Source organism: Canis aureus, chromosome 31 (genome assembly GCF_053574225.1).
Source record: "Canis aureus isolate CA01 chromosome 31, VMU_Caureus_v.1.0, whole genome shotgun sequence".
Taxonomy (NCBI): domain Eukaryota; kingdom Metazoa; phylum Chordata; class Mammalia; order Carnivora; family Canidae; genus Canis; species Canis aureus.
Window position 1 is genome coordinate 4,731,320 of NC_135641.1, and position 25,590 is coordinate 4,756,909.

A 25,590-nucleotide genomic window follows, 5' to 3' on the forward strand; every position below is an offset into this window, starting at 1 on the left:
GGCTTCCGAGGCTGCGCAGAACACTTCCGCACGCGTCCCAGCCGCCCGCCCCGCGGCCTCTGACCCGCGGCGGGGGCGTGGCCTCCGGGACCCGGTGGCCGCGGAGCCCTTCCGCGCCGCGTCGGTCACGCGGCTGCGCAGGCTCAGCCCCGGACGACCAGGGCCGCCCGCCGGGGGCGCGCACTGCGCATGCTCCACGCGGCGGGCCCGCGCCGGAGTGTCCCCGGACGTTGCGGCCCGGCCGAGGCGTGACGAGCAAAGCCTGCGCGGCGGAGGGACGCGGCCTTGGGGCCGGGGAGGCGGAGGAAGGCCGCTCGCCGTGTGCTCGGGGGCCGTATTCTTTACAGTGAAATTCGATGTTAGGAGAATATGAGCAAAGGGAAAATGTTAGGAGACCTCAAAGATCGGGAGAAGGCGAAGTGTTTCTTCCCCGGGGAGAGAGCAGAGACCCCTCCGAAGCGGAGCAGCAGCCCGCGCGGGGCAGTACCGGCGAGCGCAGCCCCGCGGCTCGGAGGGAGGCGGCCCGTGTGCCGGGGACGGCTCGGCGAGGAGGCGAGTAGCCGGGGTTCTGCCGAGGGACGCTGCTGGAAGAGGGGGCCACGGACCCGAGCGGGAAAGGCTTCCCGAGGCTGGGGAGGCAGCTTGTGCTTCATCCTCGCTGAAACATCGGAAACTGGTGACTAGTTGTTTGTTTACGTAGATACCAAGAAGTCTTCTTTTTCTACTTTTTGTTTCTTTGATATTTTATTTGAATTCGATTTGCCAACATATAGTTTGACACCCAGTGCTCACCCCATCGCGTACCCCCCTCAGTGCCTGTCACCCGGCCACCCCGTCCCCCGCCCGCCTCTCCTTCCGCAACCCTTTGTGTCCCGGGGTCAGGAGTCTCTCTTGATTTGCCTTCCTCTCTAATTTTCCCCCACTCCGTTCCCCTCCTTTCCCTTATAATCTCTTTCGTTATCTCTTATACTCTGCTTATGAATGAAACCTTATGTTTGTCCTTCTCCTACTGACTTACTTGACTCAGCATAATACCCTCCAGTTGCAAACCCGTGGAAGCAAATGGTGGGTATGCATCCTTCCTGATGGCTGAGTAATATTCCACTGTGTATATAGACCACATGATCTTTAACCATATTCATCTGTCGATGGACATCAGGCTCCTTCCACAGTTTGGCCACCGTGGACGTTGCTGCTGTGAACATTGGGGTGCAGGTGTCCCTTGTGGGGGAGGGAGGTGGTGACTATTTTAAAAGACCACTTTGTTAGAGAAAAGGTTGGAAAGGGATGAGGCTGGAAGTCCAGTTTTGGGGAGACTGGAGAGTAGTGGGCATCAAAGGGAGAAACTGGATGGAAAAGAGACTATTTCCTCCTCCAAGAATATTGGAGGAAAGTAGTCAAAAGGCACAAACTTCCAGTTACAAGATTATTTATCTAAATTATTTATCTAAATAATTAGTAGGGATGTAATGTACGACATGATGACTATGTCTAATGCTGCTATATGGTACCTAGGAAAGCTTTTAAGAGTAGATCCCAGGGATCCCTGGGTGGCGCAGTGGTTTGGCGCCTGCCTTTGGCCCAGGGCGTGATCCCGGAGACCCGGGATCGAATCCCACATCGGGCTCCCGGTGCATGGAGCCTGCTTCTCCCTCTGCCTGTGTCTCTGCCTCCCTCTCTCTTTCTCTGTAACTATCATAAAAAAAAAAAAAAAAAAAAAGAGGAGATCCCAGGAATCCCTTGGCGGCCCAGCAGTTTAGCGCCTTCAGCCCAAGGCCTGATCCTGGAGACCCGGGATCGAGTCCCACGTCAGGCTCCCTGCATGGAGCCTGCTTCTCCCTCTGCCTGTGTCCCTGCCTCTGTGTGTGTGTGTCTCTCTCATGAATAAATAAATAAAATCTTTAAAACAAACAAAAAAAGAATAGATCTCAGGAATTCTAATAACAAGGAGAATTTTTCTTGTATCTCTCTGATAGTTGTTAACTAAGCCAATTACAGTAATCATTTCACAATATATGTAAACCAAGCATCTTGCTATACACCTTAAATTCATACAGTGATGTGTACCAGTTTTTTCTCAATAAAACTGGAAAAAATGATAAAAAATACTTGTATTTTGAGGAAAGAACCATGGGATGGATTTTTTCCTTTAATTCGAAAAAGTAATAAATGCATGTGCTAAAAATATTCAGAGCATACAAAAGAATATAGGAGTTATATTTCCAATGGCTATTAAGGAAGTGGGATTATAGTGGGTTGAATAATGTCTCCCAAAATTCATGTCCACTTGGAACCTCAGTGAGACCTATTTGGAAATTGGGACTTTGTAGTTGTAATCAGTTAAGATGAGGTCATAATGGGTTAGACTGGGCCAGAAATCCAATGACTAGTATCCTTAGGAAAGGATGCTGAAATACATAGTGACAGGAAGTACGGACATGTGAAGATAAAGGCAGAGATTGGAGTGTTGTGAGTATATATGGAGAAATGCTGGGAGCCACTAGTAGCTAGGAAAAGGCAAGGAAAGATAATTCCAAAGAGCCTTCAGAAGAAGCGTGGCCCTGCTGATAACTTGATCTCAGGCATCTATCCTCCAGAACTATGAGAAAATACATTTTTAATTTTTTAAGCCCTCAGTTTGTGGTACTTTGTTGTAGCAGTTCTAGGAAAGTAACAGATGAAGACTTATAAAATTCTATCAGGCTGAATTTATTAATAAGGGCCCACCAAGCAGATATTCTAGATACAACATGTTACCTCCAGGGATTAGAAAGCTAACAATTTGTTTGAATGGTTACTGAGTATGTCTTTTTCTATTATGCATGTGAATCTGGGAAAATAATCATAAGATGGGTTTAGGGACCCACTGAGCCCACTATAAGAAGGACCTGAGTGAAATCCTATTGATCACTTGACTTCCATCCACCCCAAAGTGCTTACACTAAATGAGATGCCAGAACTGCCTAGGAGACTATTGAGGAAGGTATCCTAAGCCTTGGAGGTAAGTGGGGTTGACACGTTAGAATGGATTTATCATGTAAGACTTGCTCACCCACCCCTGGAGTGTCCAAAGGACACTACCCTTCACCATGACTATGAGAAGTAAATATACGAGGGAAGCCCCAGCATCTTTGAAGATACGCAATTGCTCTTCTCTGTAGTCAGATACATCTTACAGTGGAAACTACCACCATCAAACTCAGATTCCTAAATGCAGTGGGGATAAGGGAATCTAGGAATGCAGGAACCAAGAGGCAGCACTTAATTGTCAAAAACTAGAAAGGTGTGGTTACTGTAATGGACAGCTGAACCAAAAGAGTAATCAGAATTGTCTGACTTGCAGAGACCTATGACATTGGCCATTTGATCATAGTGTCCCTAGGGAAAAAAAGAAATGGACAATCTACTAAATTCATACTTGGTATGAGCAGAAGAGTTCTAGGTCTAGCAAACAGAAGTCCTAACTTGCACCACCAGAACAGTGTGTCACATCCCCTCCACTATTTTTCATACTTGAGCCAGGTTATACCCTCAGAACTCTTTGAATGAAGGAGAGACCAACAAGTCCTTTTGGGGAAGGACCTTGTTCCACTGCCAAAAATGTATATTACTAATTTGTTCCCAGCCTTCCCCAAAGGGTCCTATGGCCATCTATCAGGGTGATTGCTCACTGGGGAAAAGGAAATAATCAGACTTTTGAGAGATTAGTAGACAATGGGTCTACTTTGACACTGATTCATAGAAACCCAGAACATCATTGTATCTACCAATCAGAGTGTAGTGGCTTATGATTAATGGAGTTTTAGCTCCGGTTCATCTCACATTATGCCCGGTGGGTCTCTGAACACATCCTATGGTTACTTCCCCAGTTCCAGAATGTGCAATTAAAATAGACTTGCTCAGCAACGAGCAGAATCCTCACATTGTTCCCCTGAGTTGTAAAGTGAAGGTTGTTATGGTAGAAAAGGTCAAATGGGAACCACTAAAACTGTTTCTGCCTATAAAAATGTAAACCAAAAGCAATACCACATTCTTGGAGGGATTGCAAAGATTAGTACTACCATCAGGGACTTGAGAGTTAGAGATGTGATAGCCACTACATTCCTTTCAAGAATTTGTCTATTTGACATGTACGGAAGATAGATGGCTCATGGAGAATGACAGTGGATTTTCATAAATTGAATTCTGTGGTGATTCTAGTTGAACTGCTATTCCAGATGTGGTTTCATTGCTTGGGCAAATCAGCCTGTTTCCTAGTACTTGGTATGTAGGCATTGACCTGGCAAATGCTTTTTCCCCTCTACACCTGTTGAAAGTCTACCAGAAGGGATTAACTTTCAACTGACAAGGCCAGTGATTCACTTTCACTGTCTTACCACAGGATACATCAACTCTTCAGCCCTATGTAATGATTTAATCTACAAAGACCTCCTTTCCCTTCCTCAGAAAATCATACTAGCCCATTACATTGAAGATGATAGTACTGATTAGTCCTGGTAGGCAGGAAGTAGCGATTACTGTACACATATTGGTAAGATATTTGCACATTAGAGAATGGAAAATAAATCCTCCAGGATTCAATGGCCTTCTTCCATGGTGAAATTACCAGGGATCCAGTGGTACGGGGAATATCAAAATAACACTTCTAAGGGGAAGAATAAGTCATTACTAAAGGAAGAGGAAGGAGAAGTTGGCCACAGGTCCAGTCTATTGTGCAAGTTGCTCTGCCATTTGGGTCATAAGATCCAGTAGATCAATGGAGCTTGAAGTGGAAGTGGCAGATAGAGATGCTACTTGTAGTCTTTAGCAAGCATTTTTAAGTGAATCACAAGGCAAACCTCTAGGATTTGGAACTAAAGCCCTGCTATCCTTCGTGGAAATTACTCTCCTTTTGAGAAACACCTCTCGGACTGTTACTGGACCTTACTAGATAAAGAATGCCTATCCATGAGTCACAAGTTACCATGTGACCTGAGCTCAGCAATAAATCATGTCAGTGGATTGTAACCTTGATAGATGTGATCTGATGAAAATGGCTCTGCACTCATGTGATCTTCCAAAATCCCATAACCCCAGTCTAATCATGAGAAAAACATTGGACAAATTACAAATTCCATGAGAGGAGCATCCTACAAAATACTTGACTAGTATTTTTCAAAACTGTCAAGGTGATCAAAAACAAGAAAAATCTGAGAAACTATCATAGTGAAGAGGAGCCTAAGGAGATAGACTGACAACTAAGTGTAATGTGTCCTGGATGGGATCCTGGAACAAAACAACAAAACAAAATCCTCCTTCCTTAAAAGAAGTGGAGTAAACTATCACCTTTGTTAATAATAATGTATTGGGGCATCAGAGTGTCTCATCAGTTAAGCATCCAACTCTTGATTTCTGCTCAGGTCATGACCTCAGGGTCCTGGGATTGAGCCCTGCATCAGGCTCTGCACTTAGCCTGCTTGAAACTCTTTCTCTCTCCTTCTTCCTCTCACCATTTTTGTGCACACACACTCTCTCTATAAAATAAATATTCCAAAAAAATTAATGTAGCAATATTGGTTCATTAACTGTAGTAAATGTACCATACTAATGTAAGATGTTATCAGCAGGGAAAATTGGGTGCAGGGTATATAGAAACTCTCTTCTCCATTTTTCTGTAAATATGAACTATTCAAAAAAATAAAGCCTATTATACAGAAAAAATCAAATCACATCACAAACTGTTAAACAAAGACTTTCCTAAATAATGAAGAGTATCTAGTCACATTGTTCTTATTTTGCACTTCAATAGAAAATTTTCAATGTTAACGTTTCATCTTTAACCTTTTTAAACTTCCTATTGTGTATCTTTTATCATAAACATAATAAACACAGAGGAACACATACATTTTTAATATATATGTGCACATTGGAGATACACTGAATTTTTTCTGACATCACAGAACTAAATTATTAGAGGGCAAGTATGTTAGACTTAATTAAAAAATTAGAGTTTCTTAAGTCAAAAATTAGAGGAAATTGTAAAAAGTAAACCTATGAACTGTGATATAATTACAACTAGTCTAGTCTTATGTCAAGATGAATAAATAATAACAAAAAACTATAAGCCTATACAGTGACATTGCTAGAACAAACCCAGTTAGTTTCTGGCTTCCCCTTTGATTCTTTCCTAATTTGATAACTAAAAATGATATGGTGTTGGGGATCCCTGGGTGGCTCAGTGGTTTGGCACCTGCCTTCGGCCCAGGGTGTGATTCTGGAATCCCGGGATCGAGTCCCACGTCAGTCTCCCTGCATGGAGACTGCTTCTCCCTCTGCCTGTGTCTCTGTCTCTCATGAATAAATTAATTAATTAATTAATTAATTAATTAATGTAATAAAAATTATATGATGACATTATAATCTGTAAGTCCTTACACTTGGTAACTTACATTTTTTAATCACCTTGAATTGATATAATTACCTCTTCAGCTGCCTTGCCTAAAATAGTTAATTCGTGAAAGACTCCAAGTTCCTTTACTTTGAAAACACCAGCCCTTATTTGTAATAACTTCCCAAGGAACAGGGCCAAACCATTAGAGTGGTTTTTTTCTTAGTTTGATTAATTCTCTGAAAGGAACTTAATTGGATGCATATCCCCCCATTCAATACCACAAACTTACATTTTACAGCAAAGTCAAATTTTGCTCCCATTTTTACTCTATGGAATTTCCCGATGTCACAGCAATAAAAAAATAGATTTCAACTATTCTGTACATCAATTTCAAAAGTATTAACAGGAAAGGTACTTTTTAGTTTATTCTAGTTTCATAGGTTATATACTTCTCAAGCTTGAAAGGAAATATTGTTAGTTTTGCTTAAAAATTAACTACTCTAGGAATAGCCAAAATTTGACAGGCCTTTTTCCAGCCCACCCCCGGATTGTGGGATGCTCATCACTTTAAACAGGATTTGGCAGGGGGAGATACCTACTGTGTCTTGGCAGTTCTGAAACTAGAAGAAATAACTTTAAATAGAAAAAAATAGGGGAAATAGTTCATTAGAAAAAATATCTTTCAGCAGTATTAATTTACCTGGAAAGCCCCAAAACTGTCCCCAAGAGTTTTCCTGGGAGAAGTATGGGTCATAATGAAATTTATCATGAAAATAAGACTTTCTTTTTTTTTTTTTTTCGATTTGATAAATTTATTTTTTATTGGTGTTCAATTTATCAACATACAGAATAACACCCAGTGCTCATCCCGTCAAGTGCCCACCTCAGTGCCCGTCACCCAGTCACCCCCACCCCCGCCTACCTCCATTTCTACCACCCTTAGTTCGTTTCTCAGAGTTAGGAGTCTCTCATGTTCTGTCTCCCTCTCTGATATTTCCCACTTATTTTTTCTCCCTTCCCCTTTATTCCCTTTCACTATTTTTTATATTCCCCAAATGAATGAGACCATACACTGTTTGTCCTTCTCCGATTGACTTACTTCACTCAGCATAATACCCTCCAGTTCCATCCACGTCGAAGCAAATGGTGGGTATTTGTCGTTTCTAATGGCTGAGTAATATTCCATTGTATACATAGACCACATCTTCTTTATCCATTCATCTTTCGATGGACACCGAGGCTCCTTCCACAGTTTGGCTATTGTGGACATTGCTGCTAGAAACATCGGGGTGCAGGTGTCCCGGCGTTTCACTGCATCCAGATCTTTGGGGTAAATCCCCAGCAGTGCAATTGCTGGGTCGTAGGGCAGATCTATTTTTAACTCTTTGAGGAACCTCCACACAGTTTTCCAGAGTGGCTGCACCAGTTCACATTCCCACCAACAGTGCAGGAGGGTTCCCTTTTCTCCACATCCTCTCCAACATTTGTGGTTTCCTGCCTTGTTAATTTTCCCCATTCTCACTGGTGTGAGGTGGGATCTCATTGTGGTTTTGATTTGTATTTCCCTGATGGCAAGTGATGCAGAGCATTTTTTCATGTGCATGTTGGCCATGTCTATGTCTTCCTCTGTGAAGTTTCTGTTCATGTCTTTTGCCCATTTCATGATTGGATTGTTTGTTTCTTTGATGTTCAGTTTAATAAGTTCTTTATAGATCTTGGAAACTAGCCCTTTATCTGATACGTCATTTGCAAATATCTTCTCCCATTCTGTAGGTTGTCTTAGTTTTGTTGACTGTTTCTTTTTTTTTTTTTTTTAATTTTATTTATGATAGTCGCACAGAGAGAGAGAGAGAGAGAGGCAGAGACACAGGCAGAGAGAGAAGCAGGCTCCATGCACCGGGAGCCTGACGTGGGATTCAATCCCGGGTCTCCAGGATTGCGCCCTGGGCCAAAGGCAGGCGCTAAACCGCTGCGCCACCCAGGGATCCCAGTTTTGTTGACTGTTTCTTTTGCTGTGCAAAAGCTTCTTATCTGGATGAAATCCCAATAGTTCATTTTTGCTTTTGTTTCTCTTGCCTTCGTGGATGTATCTTGCAAGAAGTTACTGTGGCCGAGTTCAAAAAGGGTGCTGCCTGTGTTCTCCTCTAGGATTTTGATGGACTCTTGTCTCACATTTAGATCTTTCATCCATTTTGAGTTTATCTTTGTGTATGGTGTAAGAGAGTGGTCTAATTTCATTCTTCTGCATGTGGATGTCCAATTTTCCCAGCACCATTTATTGAAGAGACTGTCTTTTTTCCAGTGGATAGTCTTTCCTCCTTTGTCGAATATTAGTTCACCATAAAGTTGAGGGTCCACTTCTGGGTTCTCTATTCTGTTCCATTGATCTATCATACATAAGGAGATGACAGAATGATGTTATTCAAAGACTTGGGATTCTGAAAATGTTAAACTCGTCATTGGCCTCCAGATAAATAGAATTTCATACTAAATAAATCATCCAGATAGATAATAATCTTAATTTATTTACAGAGCTTCTGAAATAGAATATCATACTCTTACATACCTCAACATCTGCTATGGACTGAAATATACCCCCCCCCACACAAATTCATATGTTGAAGCCCTAACTGCCAAAGTGACTATATTTGTGTCACAGCTTAAACATTTGTGCCCCCCATCCATATGGTTGAAATACCATATGGTATTAGGAGGCAGTTCTTTGGGAGGTAATTAAGATTAATTAAATGAGGTCAGGAGCCTGGAGCTTTCCTGAATGAGATTAGTACCTGTTTTAAGGGGACGGGCTCTCATGACTGAATAATAGACTCTTCAGTAATCCAGATGGTTTCTAAGTCTTTTTTGTTGTTGTTTTTTGTTTGTTTGCTTTATTGGAGTTCGATTTGGCAACATATAACACCCAGTGGTCATCCTGTCAGGTGCCCCCCTCAGTGCCCAGTCACCCCATCCCCCCACCCACCTCCCCTTCCACCATCCCTCATTCGTTTCCCAGAGTTAGGTGTCTCTCATATTCTGTTTCCCTCACTGATATTTCCCACTCATTTTCTCTCCTTTCCCCTTTATTCCCTTTCACTATTTTTTACATTCCCCAAATGAATGAGACCATATAATGTTTGTCCTTCTCTGATTGTAACTCCTTGTTTTGAATAGATTTGAAGAATCTAAAAAGTAAAATATTTTTTAAAATAAATCTTTAAAAATAAGATATTCCATGCTATGAATAGATTTGAAGAATCTAAAAAGTAAAATATTTTTTAAAATAAAACAAATCTTTAATAATAAGATATTCCATGCTCATGGAATATTTAACAACAACAAAAAAATGTCTATGCTACCCAGAGCAATCTACACATTCAATCCAATCTCTATCAAAATACCATCAACATTTTCAAAGTGCTGGAACAAATAATCCTAAAATTTGTATGGAACCAGAAAAGACCCCAAATAGCCAGAGGAATGTTGAAGAGAAAACCAAAACTGGGGGCATCACAATCCCAGACTTCAAGCTATACTACAAAACTGTGATCATCAAGACAGTGTGGTACCGGCACAAAAACAGACACATAGATCAGTGGAACCGAATAGAGAACCCAGAAATGGACACTGAACTCTCTAGTCAACTAATCTTTGACAAAGCAGGAAAAAAATATCCAATGGATAAAAAGACAGTCTTCTTTTTTATTTATTTATTTATTTTTATTTTTTTATTGGTGTTCAATTTGCCAACATATAGAATAACACCCAGTGCTCATCCCATCAAGTGCCCCTCTCAGTGCCCATCACCCAGTCACCCCCACCCCCCTCCGCCCACCTCCCTTTCAACCACCCCTTGTTGGTTTCCCAGAATTAGGAGAACAAATGGTGTTGGGGAAATTGGACAGCCACATGCAGAAAAATGAAACTGGACCATTTTCTTATACTATACACAAAAATAAACTCCAAATGGATGAAAGACCTAAATGTGAGACAAAAATCCATCAAAATCCTAGAGAACAACACAGGCAGCAACCTCTTTGACCTCAGCCATAGTAACTTCTTGCTAGACATGTCTCCAAAGGCAAGGAAAACAAAAGCAAAAATGAACTATTGGGACTTCATCAAGATTAAAAACCTTTTGCACAGCAAAGGAAATGGTCAACAAAGCCAAAGGCAACCTACAGAATGGGAGAAGATACTTCCAAATGTCTCATCAGATAAAGGGCTAGTATCCAAAAATCTATAAAGAACTTATCAAACTCAACACCCAAAAAACAATCCAATCAAGTCAAGAAATGGGCAGAAGACATGACAAGTCTATGTCTGGCTGGGTGTTTCTCTAAAGAAGACAGACAAATGGCCAACAGACACATGAAAAATGCTCAACATTACTCAGCATCAGGGAAATAAAAATCAAAACCACAATGGATACCATCTCACACCAGTCAGAATGGCTAAAATGAACAAGTTAGGAAATGAGAGATGTTGGCAAGGATGTGGAGAACCCAAAGGGGTTCCCTTTTGCACTGTTGGTGGGAATGCAAGCTGGTGTAGCCACTCTGGAAAACAGTATGGAGGGTCCTCAAAAAATTAAAAATAGAGCTACCTTATGACTCAGCAAATGCAATACTAAGGTATTTACCCAAAGAATACAAACATAGTGATCAGAAGGAGGGTCTGCACCCCATCATTTATAGCAGCAATGACCACAATAGCCAAAATATGGAAAGAGTCCAGATGTCCTGATGGACAGTGATGAATGGTTACAGAATACGTGGTATATGTATACAACGGAATATTACTCAGCCATAAAATGAATGAAATCTTTCCACTTACAACAATGTAAATGGAACTAGAGAGTACTATGCTAAGCAAAATAAGTAAATCAGAGAAAAACAATTGTCATATGATTTTGCTCAGTGGTTTAGCATCTGCCTTTGGCTCAGGTTGTGATCCCAGGGTCCTGGGATGGAGTCCCACATCAGGCTCTCCATAGGGAGCCTGCTTCTCCCTTTACCTATGTCTCTGCCTCTCTCTGCGTGTCTCTCATGAATAAATAAATAAAATCTTGAAAAAAACAAAAAGAAACAAAATAGGATTATAGGGGAAGGGAGGGAAAAATAAAATAAAATGAAATCAGAGACAGAGACAAACCATAAGAGACTTAAATTGAGGGTTGCTTGAGGGGAGGTGGTTGGGGGGATTGGGGAATTGGGTGATGGACATTAAAGAGGGCACTTGATGTAATGAACACTGGGTATTATATGCAATTGATGAATCACTAAGCTCTACTTCTGAAACGAATAATACACAATATGTTAATTAATTGAATTTAAATAAATAAAATACTTAATGAGAGATTGCTGATACTTTTGGCATGCAATTGAGAAGCTGAAAGAATTTAATGATTTTGTTATGACAGAAATCCATTTTCATCTATCTATGAAAACAGTGTTTCTCAGTGCTTATATCTGTAAAACCTGAAACTAGGAATAGAACTGAGATTAAATCCTGTCTCTTCCTAACAATAAATAACATTCACTGATAGATTTTGAAAGGGCTATATCAATAGAATCTTACTAAGGATGTGTAATAATTATCAAACTTCACAATGTATTGTAATCAAATTTTTACTATTAATAATTATAAGTATAGTTAAAACTTTCAAGTAATTTTTTTAATTTTAAGATTTAAAAAATCTTAAAAGATTTTATTTATTCATTCATGAGAGACACAGAGAGAGGGAGAAAGGCAGAGACACAGGCAGAGGGAGAAGCAAGCTCCATGCAGGGAGCCCGATGTGGGACTCAATCCCAGGACTCCAGGATTACGCTCTGTGCAGAAGGCAGACACTTAACCTCTGAGCCACCCAGGTGTCCCTCAAGTAATTTTATTTATTTATTTTTTTAAGGTAATTTTAAATAATAAAAGGCTTTCAAACATAAAAATATGCTGCGTTAAAGTTCTGGGAAAGGAGAATGGAAATGAGATTCCAGTAGGAAAAGGGAATGATGTAAAATCACAGTATTTTTTAATAAATGAGAGTGAATTTCTAATAAATATATTACTTAGATTCCATTGCAAACTTGAGTTATGTGATGATCTTATTATAAAATATCAGTAATCAGGGACACCTGATTATCAGTAATAATTTATAATACAGTGGAAATTATATCCTTTAAATTTCTAATGGGAAATTTTAAATGTCAATTTTCAAATGTGGAAATGGTTTCAGACTTTTTCCAAAACTCTTTTACAGGGGTAGGTGGGCAAAAATATTCAGATGGATGCCTTAGATGGCAACTAGTGAAAACCCCTTCATTTAATATATGTGGCAACTGAGGACCAGAAGTTCTTGTCTTGAACCAGAACCCAAGACCACATTCATCACTGGCTCCATCTCCCATGCAGAGAAGGCCCATGGGGTTCTGTGAGAAAGTCACGTTTCTCAGTGATGAGGGACCTCAAAGCAAGAGGTCATCCTTCTGAAATGTATTTGTCTCAGAGTACATCTGCAGTACCCTGTCAGTGCTAGTCCCACCCATTGTCAGGATCCCTTTAAAGCAATTACTTACTAGTATGAGCTAGTCATACATCTATCCTAGCAACTTGGATCGTGTTTTATCTAATTACTGATTTCCCTAACCAAGCTTGAAGCACCTTGAGGGAAGTAGGTATTGTCTTACTTAGCTTGGGCTGGGCTCCCTTAAAAACTAACAAACAGGGGCGCCTGGATGGCTCAGTTTCGGCTCAGGTCATGATCTGAGGGTTGTGAGATTGAGCCCTGTGTTGGACTTTGCAAGGTCATAATTTCTGTGTTGTGGAATGAAGTAGTTCACTGAACTGGTCTAGTCCTCAGGGTAATTAAGAAACCAGGTTAAGAAATCTACCTGGTAGGGAGAGAGAAATATTAGGTGTTTTAATAGCTATTTTCTTGCAAAATTAATTAATTACTTGCAGTTTCCTTAAATGAATTATTTTTCAGAATATTTATAGCCTCGGGACACATGGCTGGCTCAATCAGTAGAGCATGCATATGACTTTTAATTTCGGGGAGGTGAGGTAAGCCCCACATAGGGGATGGGCATGCTTAAAAATATGTATGTGTGTATTTATAGTCAAAGCTTTGTGGGAAGTCCATTCACGGACACTAGGTGGCACTATAAGAACCGCTGTTGGACCAGTTCCTGACCATCCAACAGTTGGTCCCCGCCATTTATTTACAGCCTGGACACTTTTAGCAAAGAATTGGATGAAAAAAAAACATAGAGAAATGTTCTTCGTTTTCTAGGTAGAGTCTATACGTTTTCTTTCTAAGGGATTGAACTCCTACCATAACTAGTATGTAGAGAAACAAGGTTCTCACAGAAAACTACAGCTAGCATGGATCAGGTCAGGATACAATCTGAATCCCGGTGCTGATGCTTAACAGCTGGTTTTCCGGGAGAAAGTCTATTTCCTGCCCTGTGTGCCTCCCATGGGACTGCTAGGAGGACCATATGAGAATGGCCACGCTCTACAATTAAAAACCAAAGTTCTTTCTGGGGAGGCTCCTGCCTTGCATCAGCTCTGGGTCTTTCCTCCTCTGACCCCTTGCAGATTCTTCATCAACTCCAAGATCACTCTCAAACATTTATGAAGGACTTCAACGTCAGATACCTTCATTTCAACATTCCCTTGGAAAAATGACTAAAACTCGCAGCTCAGAGTGGCCGCCCCACCGATGGTGGCCAACTTCTCTTCAGCAACTTTGTCCAATGGCTACACCCTAGACCTTGTCATCATCTGGAAGTAAAGCCCATTAGACTTGTCAACCTCACACTCCACTCTCTGGCAGAAGTCACCCCCTGCTCATTAATGTCACTGGGACTTCCAGCTCCTTCATTCCCCTCCTCCTCTCCTGTTTATCAGTTTCCCTTTCTCTATCCACAGAACCCCTTTCTCTTCTTGCCTCTGTGTTTGCAGTGAGAAGCTACTCACTCATCAACTCCTACAACTGCCCCCCACCACTTCTCCGGGTCCCCCACCTGGACCATTGTGGTTCTTCCAGGCAATGCAGAGCACCTAGGGGAGTGAGCACAGACAAAGAATTAAATTACTACTGACAAAGAGCTGTGTAGCTCTGAGCACATTATTAATCCCTCTGAGCACCAGACTTGGGTATATTAAAGGGATGAGAACATCTATTCATAGAATTAAGAGAGGTAACAGGTGAAACAAGATTTTTTTTGAAATATATTTTCATGCTTTTATCTTTAGCACTTTTTATATCTGTGCTCTTTCCCTGCATCCAGAGGTACCTACCCAGAGGGCATGTGGATGAACGGGTGGACCAGGATTATTAGAGTGCAAATGGCTGCGCAGTGTAGTTTACTTCTAAAATAGGTAACTGAGATGCAAAATCAAAAGCCCCAAGAAAGTGGGACTTAGAGATTATGCCAAAACATAGCTTGAAAAGACAATAGGAAAGAGCTGGGTGTACCTGCACCTTATTCACCCACCATCCATGAAGAGGAGCCTGAGCAGGACCAGCCCTCAGAGAAAATGGGTGAGGACAGGAGAGGAGCTGGGTTTGTTGCTTTTCAAGAGCCCAACACTCACCCAAGCAGAAAACCATGAAAGCTATCTGGGGCTGGGGACCTGGAAGGAAAATCCATAGAGTAGATTAAGTCCTTTAAGTCCTTAACTCAGCTCTGCAAAACCATTATTACCCACATTAAAACATCACCACAAGAGTATTATCGGCCCGTTTCACAGAACAGGAAAGTAAACAACAGAGTCAAGATTCTAACCCAGGTCAGCTAGCCTCAAAGCCCATGCCCTCAACCATCATACCACATGGCCTTTCAAAACACGTCAGTTCCCTACACTCACCCAATCCCTAGTCTGCTAAATGTCAGGTCTAAGAAGCCCTGTTAGAAAAGTACTATGGGTTTCACGCTATTACTAGTTAACATCTAAACTCAGCTGGGCCTCAGTTCTGTTCTGCCACTTGTTTGTTCTCAGTCCACTTCCTTCCCCAAATCCTGCAGTGGCCCCTAAGCATCCCTTTCCTCCCCACACCCTCCCCATGTTTAGCAATGAGCTGGCCTGTGACTCACAGAGAAAACCAGTGTCATTCAAGAAAGACTCCATGATGGGCAGCCCAGGTGGCTCAGTGGTTTAGCGCCACCTTCAGCCCAGGGTGTGATCCTGGAGACCGAGGATCAAGTCCCACCTCAGGCTCCTTGCAGGCAGCCTGCTTCTCCCTCTGCCTGTCTCTGCCTCTCTCTCTGTGTCTTTCATGAATAAATAAATAAAATCTTTTAAAAAAAAAGAAAGAAAGACTCTCCAGGTGCCTGGGTGGCACAGTCAATTGAGCATCTGACTCTTGATTTCTGCTCAGGTCTGATCTCAAGGGTCGTGAGATCGAGACCTGTGTTGGGCTCCATGCTCAGTGGAGAGTCTGGTTGGATTCTTTCTTCCCCTGTCCCCTCCCCAATCTCTCTCAAATTAAAAAAACAAACAAACAAACAAACAAACAAAAAAAACAGACACACTCAGCTTCTCTCCTTCCCTCGACTAAATTAACCATCAACTTCACCTTCTCATCCTCCTTTCCAGCCAATTTCTGAGGCAGATATGTCTGTCTCACACCATTCCCTCCCTTGTCCTTGCAACTCCTCCAGGATTTCCACTGAGGGTCTCTTTCCAATGCCTCCAACCTCTTCTCTCTGCCAGTTCTTTCTCTCAGCCAATAACAAAGTAGGGTCTTTCCTTCCCTTCATGTCTTCCCCATCTTTAATGTCGACATCAGGAACTTCCAAATCCAGGCCTGCAACTCCAAGAAGTGATGAAATTTCACTAATTCATGAAGAAAAAAGAGAGAATGAGAAACAAGGATAAAAAGGATTTTCTCAGTAAATTGAAGTAATTAAATTTAAGCAATTTTCTTTTATTCTGACATTTTAGCCTTTTTTTTGGTGTTCAATTATTCTTTGTGTGGTGCCTTTTTTTTTAAAGATTTTATTTATTTATTCATGATAGTCACACAGAGAGAGAGAGGCAGAGACACAGGCAGAGGGAGAAGCAGGCTCCATGCAGGGAGCCCAACGTGGGATTCAATCCGGGTCTCCAGGATCGCACCCTGGGCCAAAGGCAGGCGCCAAACCGCTGCGCCACCCAAGGATCCCTGTGTGGTGCCTTTTACTTATTTTTAAGATTTTATTTATTTATTCATAAAGATACAGAGAGAGAGAGAAACAGAGACATAGGCAGAAGAAGAAGCAGGCTCCATGCAGGGAGCTGGATGCAGACCTCGATTCTAGGACCCTGGGATCATAACCTAAGCCAAAGGCAGATGCTCAGCCACTGAGCCACTCAGGTTCCTACTACGGTGTCTTTTAAAAGTGTGAAGACTGCATGCTCAAGAAAAAAAATCCCCCTTAATATTTCTTGCAGAGCTAGTTTAGTGGTCACATATTCTTCCGTTTCTGCCTTTATCTCTCCTATTCTGATGAGAGCCTTGCTTGATAGAGTATTCTTGGCTGCATGTTCTTCTCATTTAGGACCCTGAATATATCCTGCCAGCCCTTTCTGGCCTGCTAGGTCTCTGTGGAGAGGTCTGCTGTTAATCTAATACTTCTCCCCATATAAATTAGGGATCTCTTGTCTCTTGCTGTTTTAAGGATCTTCTCTTTATCTTTGGAATTTGCAAGTTTCACTATTAAATGTTGGGGTGTTGAATGGTTTTTATTGATTTTAGGGGGGACCTCTCTATCTCCTGGATCTGAATGCCTGCTTCCCTCCTCAAGTTAGGGAAGTTCTCAGCTATGATTAGTTCAAATACACTTTCTGGCCCTTTGTCCTTCTCAGTGTTTTCTGGAACCCCAATTAAATGCAGATTCTTCCTTCTGAGGCTGTCATTTATTTCCCTTAACCTTTCCTCTTGGTCTTTTTTTTTTTTTTTTTAATTTCCATCTCCCTCATTTGATTTTTTTAAAAAGATTTATTTATTTATTCATGAGAATACACACAGAGAGAGAGAAAGAGAGAGAGGCAGAGACACAGGCAGAGGGAGAAGCAGGCTCCATGAAGGGACCCCGAGGTGGAACTTGATCCCTGGTCTCCAGGATCACACTCTTGGCTGAAGGTGGCACTAAACCCCTGAGCCCCCCGGGCTGCCCTCCTCTTGGTCTTTTAATTGTTTTTCTCTTTTTTCCTCAGCTTCCTTCCTTGCCATCAACTTGTCTTGTATGTCACTCACTCGCTCTTCTACCTTATTAACCCTCATTATTAGGACCTCCAGTTTGGATTGCATCTCATTTAATTGATTTTTAATTTCGGCCTGATTAGATCTCAATTCTTCAGTAACAATGTCTTTAAAGTCCTTTATGCTTTTATCCAGAGCCACCAGTAGCTTTGTAATTTTGCTTCTGAATTGGCTTTCTGACATTGAATTGTAATTCATATTCTGTAACTGTGCGGCAGAGAGTACTGTTTCTGATTCTTTCTTTTGGAGAACTTTCCATCTGAACACGACTGAATACACATTCTTCTCAGTGCACATGGAACTTTTTCCAGAATAGACTGCATACTGGGTCACAAATCAGGTCTCAACAGATACCAAAAGATTGGAATTGTCCCCTGTATATTTTCAGACCACAATACTTTGAAACTAGAACTCAAAAACAAGAAGAAATTGGGAAGACACTCAAACACATGGAGGTTAAAGGGCATCCTACTAAAAAAAGATGAATGTGTCAACCAGGAAATTAGAGAAGAATTAAAAAGATCTATGGAAACTAATGAGAATAAAGATACAACCGTTCAAAATCTTTGGGATACAGCAAAAGCAGTCCTAAGAGGGAAATACATCGCAATACAAGCATCTCTCCAAAAGTTGGAAAAAACTCAAATACACTAGCTAAAGGAATTGGAGAAAGAAAAGCAAGTAAAACCTACACCAAGCAGAAGAAGAGAGTTAATAAAGATTCGAGCAGAACTCAATGAAATAGAGACCAGAAGAACTGCAGAACAGATCAACAAAACCAGGAGTTGGTTCTTTGAAAGAATTAATAAGATAGATAAAGCCCTAGCCAGCCTTATTAAAAACAAAAGAAAAAAGACTCAAATTAATAAAATCATCAATGAAAGAGGAGAGATCACAACCAATACCAAGGAAATACAAACGATTTTTAAAAACATATTTTGAGCAGCTATATGCCAACAAATTAGGCAATTTAGAAGAAATAGATGCATTTCTGGAAAACCACAAATTACTAAAAAGGGAACAGGAAGAAATAGAAAATCTGAATAGGTCATAACCAGTGAGGAAATTGAAGCAGTCATCAAAAACCTCCCAAGACACAAAAGTCCAGGGCCAGATGGCTTCCCAGGGGAATTCTATCAAACCTTTAAAGAAGAAATAATACCTATTCTACTAAAGCTGTTCCACAGGATAGAAAGGGATGGAATACTTCCAAACTCGTTTTATGAGGCCAGCATCACTTTGATTCCAAAACCAGGCAAAGACCCCACCAAAAAGGAGAATTATAGACCAATATCCCTGATGAACACAAAAATTCTCAATAAGATACTAGCCAATAGGATCCAACAGTACATTAAGAAGATTATTCACTATGACCAAGTGGGATGTATCCCTGGGATGCAAGGCTGGTTCAACACTCATAAAGCAATAGATGTGATAGATCATATCAACAAGAGAAAACACAAGAACCATATGATCCTCTCAATAGATGCAGAGAAAGCATTTTAAAAAAAAAAGATTTTATTTATTTATTCATGAGAGACAGAGAGAAAGAGGCAGAGACACAGGCAGAGGGAGAAGCAGGCTCCCTGCAGGGAGCCTGACTCAGGACTCAATCCTGGGTCTCCAGGGTCACACCCTGGGCTAAAGGCGGCACTAAACTGCTGAGCCACCCAGGCTGCCCCAGAGAAAACATTTGACAAAATACAGCATCCATTCCTGATCCAAACTCTTCAGAGTGTAGGGAGAGAGGGAACATTCTTCAGCATCTTAAAAGCCATCTACAAAAAGCCCACAGCAAATATCATTCTCAATGGGGAAACACTGGGAGCCTTTCCCCTAAGATCAGGAACAAAACAGGGATGTCCACTCTCACCACTGCTATTCAACATTCAACTTCTAGGCTAGAAGTCCTAGCCTCAACAATCAGGCAACAAAAAGAAATAAAAGGCATTCAATTGGCAAAGAAGAATTCAAACTCTCCCTCTTCCTAGATGACATGATACTGTACATAGAAAACCCAAAAGACTCCACCCCAAGATTGCTAGAACTCATACAGCAATTCGGCAGTGCGGCAGGATACAAAACCAATGCCCAGAAGTCAGTGGAATTCTATACACTAACAATAAGACTGAAGAATGAGAAATTAAGGAGTCAATCCCATTTACAATTGCACTCAATACCATAAGATACCTAGGAATAAACCAAACCAATGAGGTAAAGGATGTATACCCTAAAAACTACAGAACACTCCCAAAAGAAATTGAGGAAGACACAAAGAGATGGAAAAATATTCCATGCTCATAGATTGGAAGAATTAATATTGTGAAGATGTCAATGCTACCCAGGGCAATGTACACATTCAATGCAATCCCTATCAAAATACCATGGGCTTTCTTCAGAGAGTTGGAACAAATCATCTTAAGATTTGTGTGGAATCAGAAAAGACCCCAAATAGCCAGGGGAATACTGAAAAAGAAAACCAGAGCCGGGGGCGTCACAATGTGGGATTTCAAGTTGTACTACAAAGCTCTGATCATCAAGACAGTGTGGTACTGGCACAAAAACAGACACATAGATCAATGGAACAGAATAGAGAATCCAGAAATGAGCCTTCAACTCCATGGTCAACTAATATTCGACAAAGCAGGAAAGACTATCCACTGGAAAAAAGACAGTCTCTTCAATAAATGGTGCTGGGAAAATTGGACATCCACGTGCAGAAGCATGAAACTAGACCATTCTCTTACAGCCGACACAAAGATAAACTCAAAATGGATGAAAGATCTAAATGTGAGACAAGAATCCATCAAAATCCTAGAGGAGAACACAGGGAACACCCTTTTTAACTTGGCCACAGCAACTTCTTGCAAGATATATCTATGAAGGCAAGGGAAACAAAAGCAAAAATGAATTATTGGTACTTCATCAAGATAAAAAGCTTCTGCACAGCCCAAGAAACAGTCAACAAAATTAAAAGACAACCTACAGAATGGGAGAAGATATTTGCAAATGACCTAACAGATAAAGGGCTAGTATCCAAGATCTATAAAGAACTTATTAAACTCAACACCAAAGAAACAAACAATCCAATCATGAAATGGGCAAAAGATTTGGACAAAAATCTCACAGAGGAAGACACAGACATGGCCAACAAGCACATGATAAAATGCTCTGTATCACTTGCCATCAGGGAAATACAAATCAAAACCACAATGATACCACCTCACACCAGTGAGAATGGGGAAAATTAACAAGATAGAAAACCACAAGTGTTGGAGAGGATGCAGAGAAAGGGGAACCCTCTTGCACTGTTGGTGGGAATGTGAACTGGTACAGCCACTCTGGAAAACTGTGGAGGTTCCTCAAAGAGTTAAAAATAGATCTGCCCTACGACCCAACAATTGCACTGCTGGGGATTTATCTTTATACAGATGCAGTGAAAGACCAAGACACCTGCACCCCAATGTTTATAGCAGCAATGTCCACAATAGCCAAACTGTGGAAGGAGACTCGGTGTCCATCGACAGATGAATGGATAAAGAAGATGTGGCCTATATATACAATGGGATAGTACTCAGCCATCAGAAAGGATGAATACCCACCATTTGCTTCGATGGGTTTGGAACTGGAGGGTATTATGCTGAGTGAAGTAAGTCAATCGGAGAAGGACTGTCATCATATGGTTTTACTCATATGAGGAATATAAGAAGTAATGAAAGGAATTATAGGGGAAAGGAGGGGAACTGAGTGGGAAAAATTAGAGGAAGACAAACCATCAGAGACTCCTATCTCTGGGAAACAAACAAGGGGTAGTGGAAGGGGAGGTGGGCCGGGGGATAGGGTAACTGGGTGATGGGCACTGAGGGGGGCACTTGATGGGATGAGCACTGGGTATTATTCTCTATGTTGGCAAATTGAACTCCAATTAAAAAAATATATAAAGAATAATTTTAAAAAGGGAAAAATCCCATTTGCTGTGTTGAGATAGTGAGCCTGGGTGGGGGGGGAGGGGGAGGAGTTATTCTTACTCATTATCTATCCCCGTTGTACTCAAACTTTTTATCTTTGAACATCTCTATAGTCTTTACACTCTTAAAGACAATCAAGAACATCATTTCAGGTGTACAATATAATGATCCACACTTGTATACCTTACTCAGTGCTCGAGATGAGTGTTCTAATCTTTATCTGTTTCTCCCCTCCTCCATCTGCCTCCCATGTACAACCACCAGTTTGTTTTCTGTGTTCTTGACCCTCTGGCGTCTAGGACCTTGCATGCCCAGGCTAGGTAATCTCTAGAGATAACAAGCTACTCCCCTGTGAGCTCACCTTTCACATGCAAACTAAGCAATCCAAAATCTATACCATGCCCCCACCTTTATCAGGCTTTCACAGGGTTCTTACATTTGGACTAATATTCCCTTGTCCTAATCCCCCCAGGGCCAGATACTAGACCACACAGGATGGTCCCTCCACCCCTAGAGGTTACTGAATTTATTCAAACTAACCAACCCAACACCTGTTTACCCTGACTCACCTGTTCCAAAGGAACACAGTAAAGGCTCTCACCTATGCTTTCCCCTCCCTCCTGTCTCCTGACTCTGGTGCTTCTCCTGTGGCCTCATATGCCAAGGCATGCCTCCCACTCTTGGGAACAAACCATCCCTTCAATGACAGTCATCTTCTGATCTGTTGGCCTGACTATACCCAAATGATGATTAAACCTACATTTAAAAAGAGGACCTCAAAAAAAAAAAAAAAAAAAAAAAAAAAAAATAAATAAATAAATAAATAATAAATAAATAAAATAAAATAAAATAAAATAAAATAAAAAGAGGACCTCAATGAGCTTTTGGTTATGTAGCTTCTATATACTGATATTTATTGTTTTAGATATTAAAATTGATAGATTTTGAAAATATGTACTATTCTTTTGAAAAATAAATGTATTATACATCAGCATAACATCTTAATGAAGAATAACTCTATTTTCAATGAAATATGATGAGAAGAGTAACATTGGTTTAATGTCTGCAAATCTCTTTAATGTCTGGCTTAATAGAATGGAACTTCTGGTTTCAAACAGCTACAATACCATACTCTGGAAAACTTTATAATACACCAATGAGGAATTGAGAACGAAAAAGGCAAAAGACATTTTGGTACTTAAAAACTGATCTTGAAATTGGTTTTGACCTCATAGACCCATTGAAAGGGTCCCCAGGCCACATTTTGAGAATGCTAATCTAAATGATCTTCATTAATACAGACAAGTGTTTGAGCTTCTGAAATTTGCACATTAAAGGGGTATTTACTGATTAAAAGTTTAAAGTAAAATTGTCCTCTACGTTAATTATGGTCATAGTCTTTTTTTCATACTTTTTTTTAAAAGATTTTATTTATTTATTCATGAGACACAGAGAGAGAGAGAGAGAGAGAGAGAGAGAGAGAGGCAGAGACACAGGCAGAGGGAGAAGCAGGCTCCATGCAGGGAACCCGATGTGGGACTGGATCCTGGGACTCCAGGATCACACCCTGGGCTGAAGACAGGCGCTAAACCGCTGAGTAACCCGGGCTGCCCTTTTATATGGTTTTTAAAAAAATATTTAGGATTTAGTTATTTATTTTAGAGAAAGAGTGTAAGCACAATTGGGGAAGGGCAGAAGCAAAGAATCTTCAAGCAGACTCCCTGCTGAGTGTGGAGCCTAACACAGAGGTTTGATCTCATGACCCTGAGCCAAAACCAAGAATTGCATGCTTAACCAACTGAGCCACCCAGCCACCCCTTTTATGGTTATAGTCTTTTCTTTTTTTTTCTTTTAAATATTTAGTTTTAGTTAGTTAGTTAGTTAGTTAGTTTTAGTTAGTTGAGAGAGAGTACAGGGGAGGAGGGGCAGAAGGAGAGGGAGAGACTTAAGCAGACTCCATGCTGAGCCTGGTGCCTGTCCTGAACCTTGATCTCAGACCCTGTGATCACAACCTGAGCCAAAACTAAGAGTCAGGTGCTTAACTGATTGAGCCACCCAGGCACCCATATGGTCACAGCCTTAATGTAGGTCTTCAGAACCTTATACTTGGTTTAGGAGTTGTGTTAGGAGTTGTATTAGTCTGCTAGGCTGCCATAGCAAAATACCACAGGCTGGGTAGCTCGAACAATAGAAATTTATTTTCTTACAATGAGACTAAAATCCAATATCAAGGCACTGTCAGGGTTGATTTCTGGTGATATAGCATGTTAGACATCAAGCCTAGGCCTTCAAGTCAGACTTCAGCCATCCTTACCCATGCAACAAAAGTGCTGGATGGAGCACAGTCTAGGAGGTGAGCAGTGCCTTCCAAGGGAAGGAGGCAGTTGAGGCAATCAGAGGATATCTGATAGAGTAATCATTTGACATTTGTAAAGGGTTCAGAACTACTTTTGCTCTAAGTATAGACATGACTATCCTAAAGTGACATTTCCTGAAAGGAGCATAACACACAGAGGTCACTGGGAAAGTATATTTTGATAGTCATATAAACAATAATCCCATGGTATTTGAAATTTAATGAAAATATTTAATAACTGAACACTATAACCCATCTAATTTGTACCTCAGCAGATGAGTCTTAACTTTAAACAGCCTTAGCCTATAATAAATGTTTGATATTCACTGTATCCAACTCCCAGTGAGATTTAATACACTGTATGATTGTGATTTGCTTAAAAGCCAGTGGAGTGAATTATACTGTATTTTTCTAATGAAACATGTGAAGCCTATCAAATCACTGTGAGAAGCATGAGAGCTCAAGATGCATACATAACGGCAGTCAAATTGAGAGTTATCTTATCACATCCAGGTAATTGTTAACTGAAAGTGACATTGGGAAATACCTTGAGAAGAGAGTAGGCATAGGTTATGCTTACTACCAAACCATTATGCCCTTGTTATTTTAAAGAACAAAACCATGTGAGGTCTAGTTGACACTGGATAACAAGGAATGTCATGGCTGCCTGCTAAAGTGTCTTAAATATTGAACTGTGGAACATCTTTATTTCCATGAAATCTTTGAGTTTTCAAATTACTTATTCCTATTGGTATTCATTGTTAGTTTCAAGGTTTATCACATGATTCGCCATGGACATGTGTGTGTATGTGTTTTACGTTTAGGGATTAGTTATTTCACGTGATTTATGGAAAAACAGACACAGTCAGCAAACAATATTAAAACTCTCCAAAGGACTGAAAACATACATATATTGTCACCTCTGAAATAAACTAGAGTTAATCCCAGAATAGACAGGGATAGCTGGGCAGCTGTGTATTAGGCATGGCCACAGGAACAGCATTCCCAATGGCCTTAACAGCTGTCAAGCATTATCTTCAAATCCTGTGTAGTGAGGTAGATGTTCTGGTGGCCAGAAGTCACACAAAACTCTGAGATCCACACCAAATATATCATATCTCCTTAATTAGAAATTTGTTATTTTACTGATACCTAAGCACCCATGACTTCCAAATGTCAATCTCCAGCCCCATCTTCTCTACTAAGCTCTAGACCATATATATTCACTGTGACAACTCAAAATCTTCATGTTTTAAACTGAATCTATTGCAAACTTACCTTTGTTTCTATATTTCCTATCTTAGTCGATATTGAAGTCCACTTATTAAGTTAGCCACTTCATTCATCCCATGTCACATCTTTCAGGGTAGGCACTAGGAATACAACAGTTAATATAGTGATTTTCCTTTCCTTGTGAATCTTATATTGTACTAGCGAAATGAACAATAGCTAATACTTTTGTGTGTGGGGATGTGTGGGTGTGTGTTAGTGGCAAGTTCTATGGAGGGGGGAAAGCAGAGTAAAGTAGACATGAGTTATAAGATATACCATTTTACATAGGTTATCAGAAAAGGCCTCATTATATTAAATTCCTCTCTTCTTGCCTCCTATCTTCAGTCAGTCCTCTCACCTGTCTCGCTGTCTCTGA

At 40.8% G+C, this 25,590-nt stretch overlaps 1 protein-coding gene across 11 annotated transcripts in view; it reads left to right on the forward strand.

Moving 5' to 3' along the window:
• Positions 1-131: 131 nt before the first annotated feature.
• Positions 132-25,590, forward strand: part of LOC144302276 (uncharacterized) — a 66,214-nt gene continuing 40,755 nt past the window's right edge. For 4 of the 11 annotated variants that reach the window (XR_013369114.1, XR_013369115.1, XR_013369116.1 and 1 more), the window contains exon 1: positions 185-552. Coding sequence is in view for 2 of the 11 variants with exons in the window: in XM_077879547.1 (XP_077735673.1) it covers positions 370-552 (183 nt within the window). In the remaining 9 variants the exon portion in view is untranslated. Of the gene's footprint in view, positions 677-25,590 lie in introns of all 11 variants that reach the window. The other 7 variants (XR_013369111.1, XR_013369112.1, XR_013369113.1 and 4 more) reach the window with 4 other exon arrangements.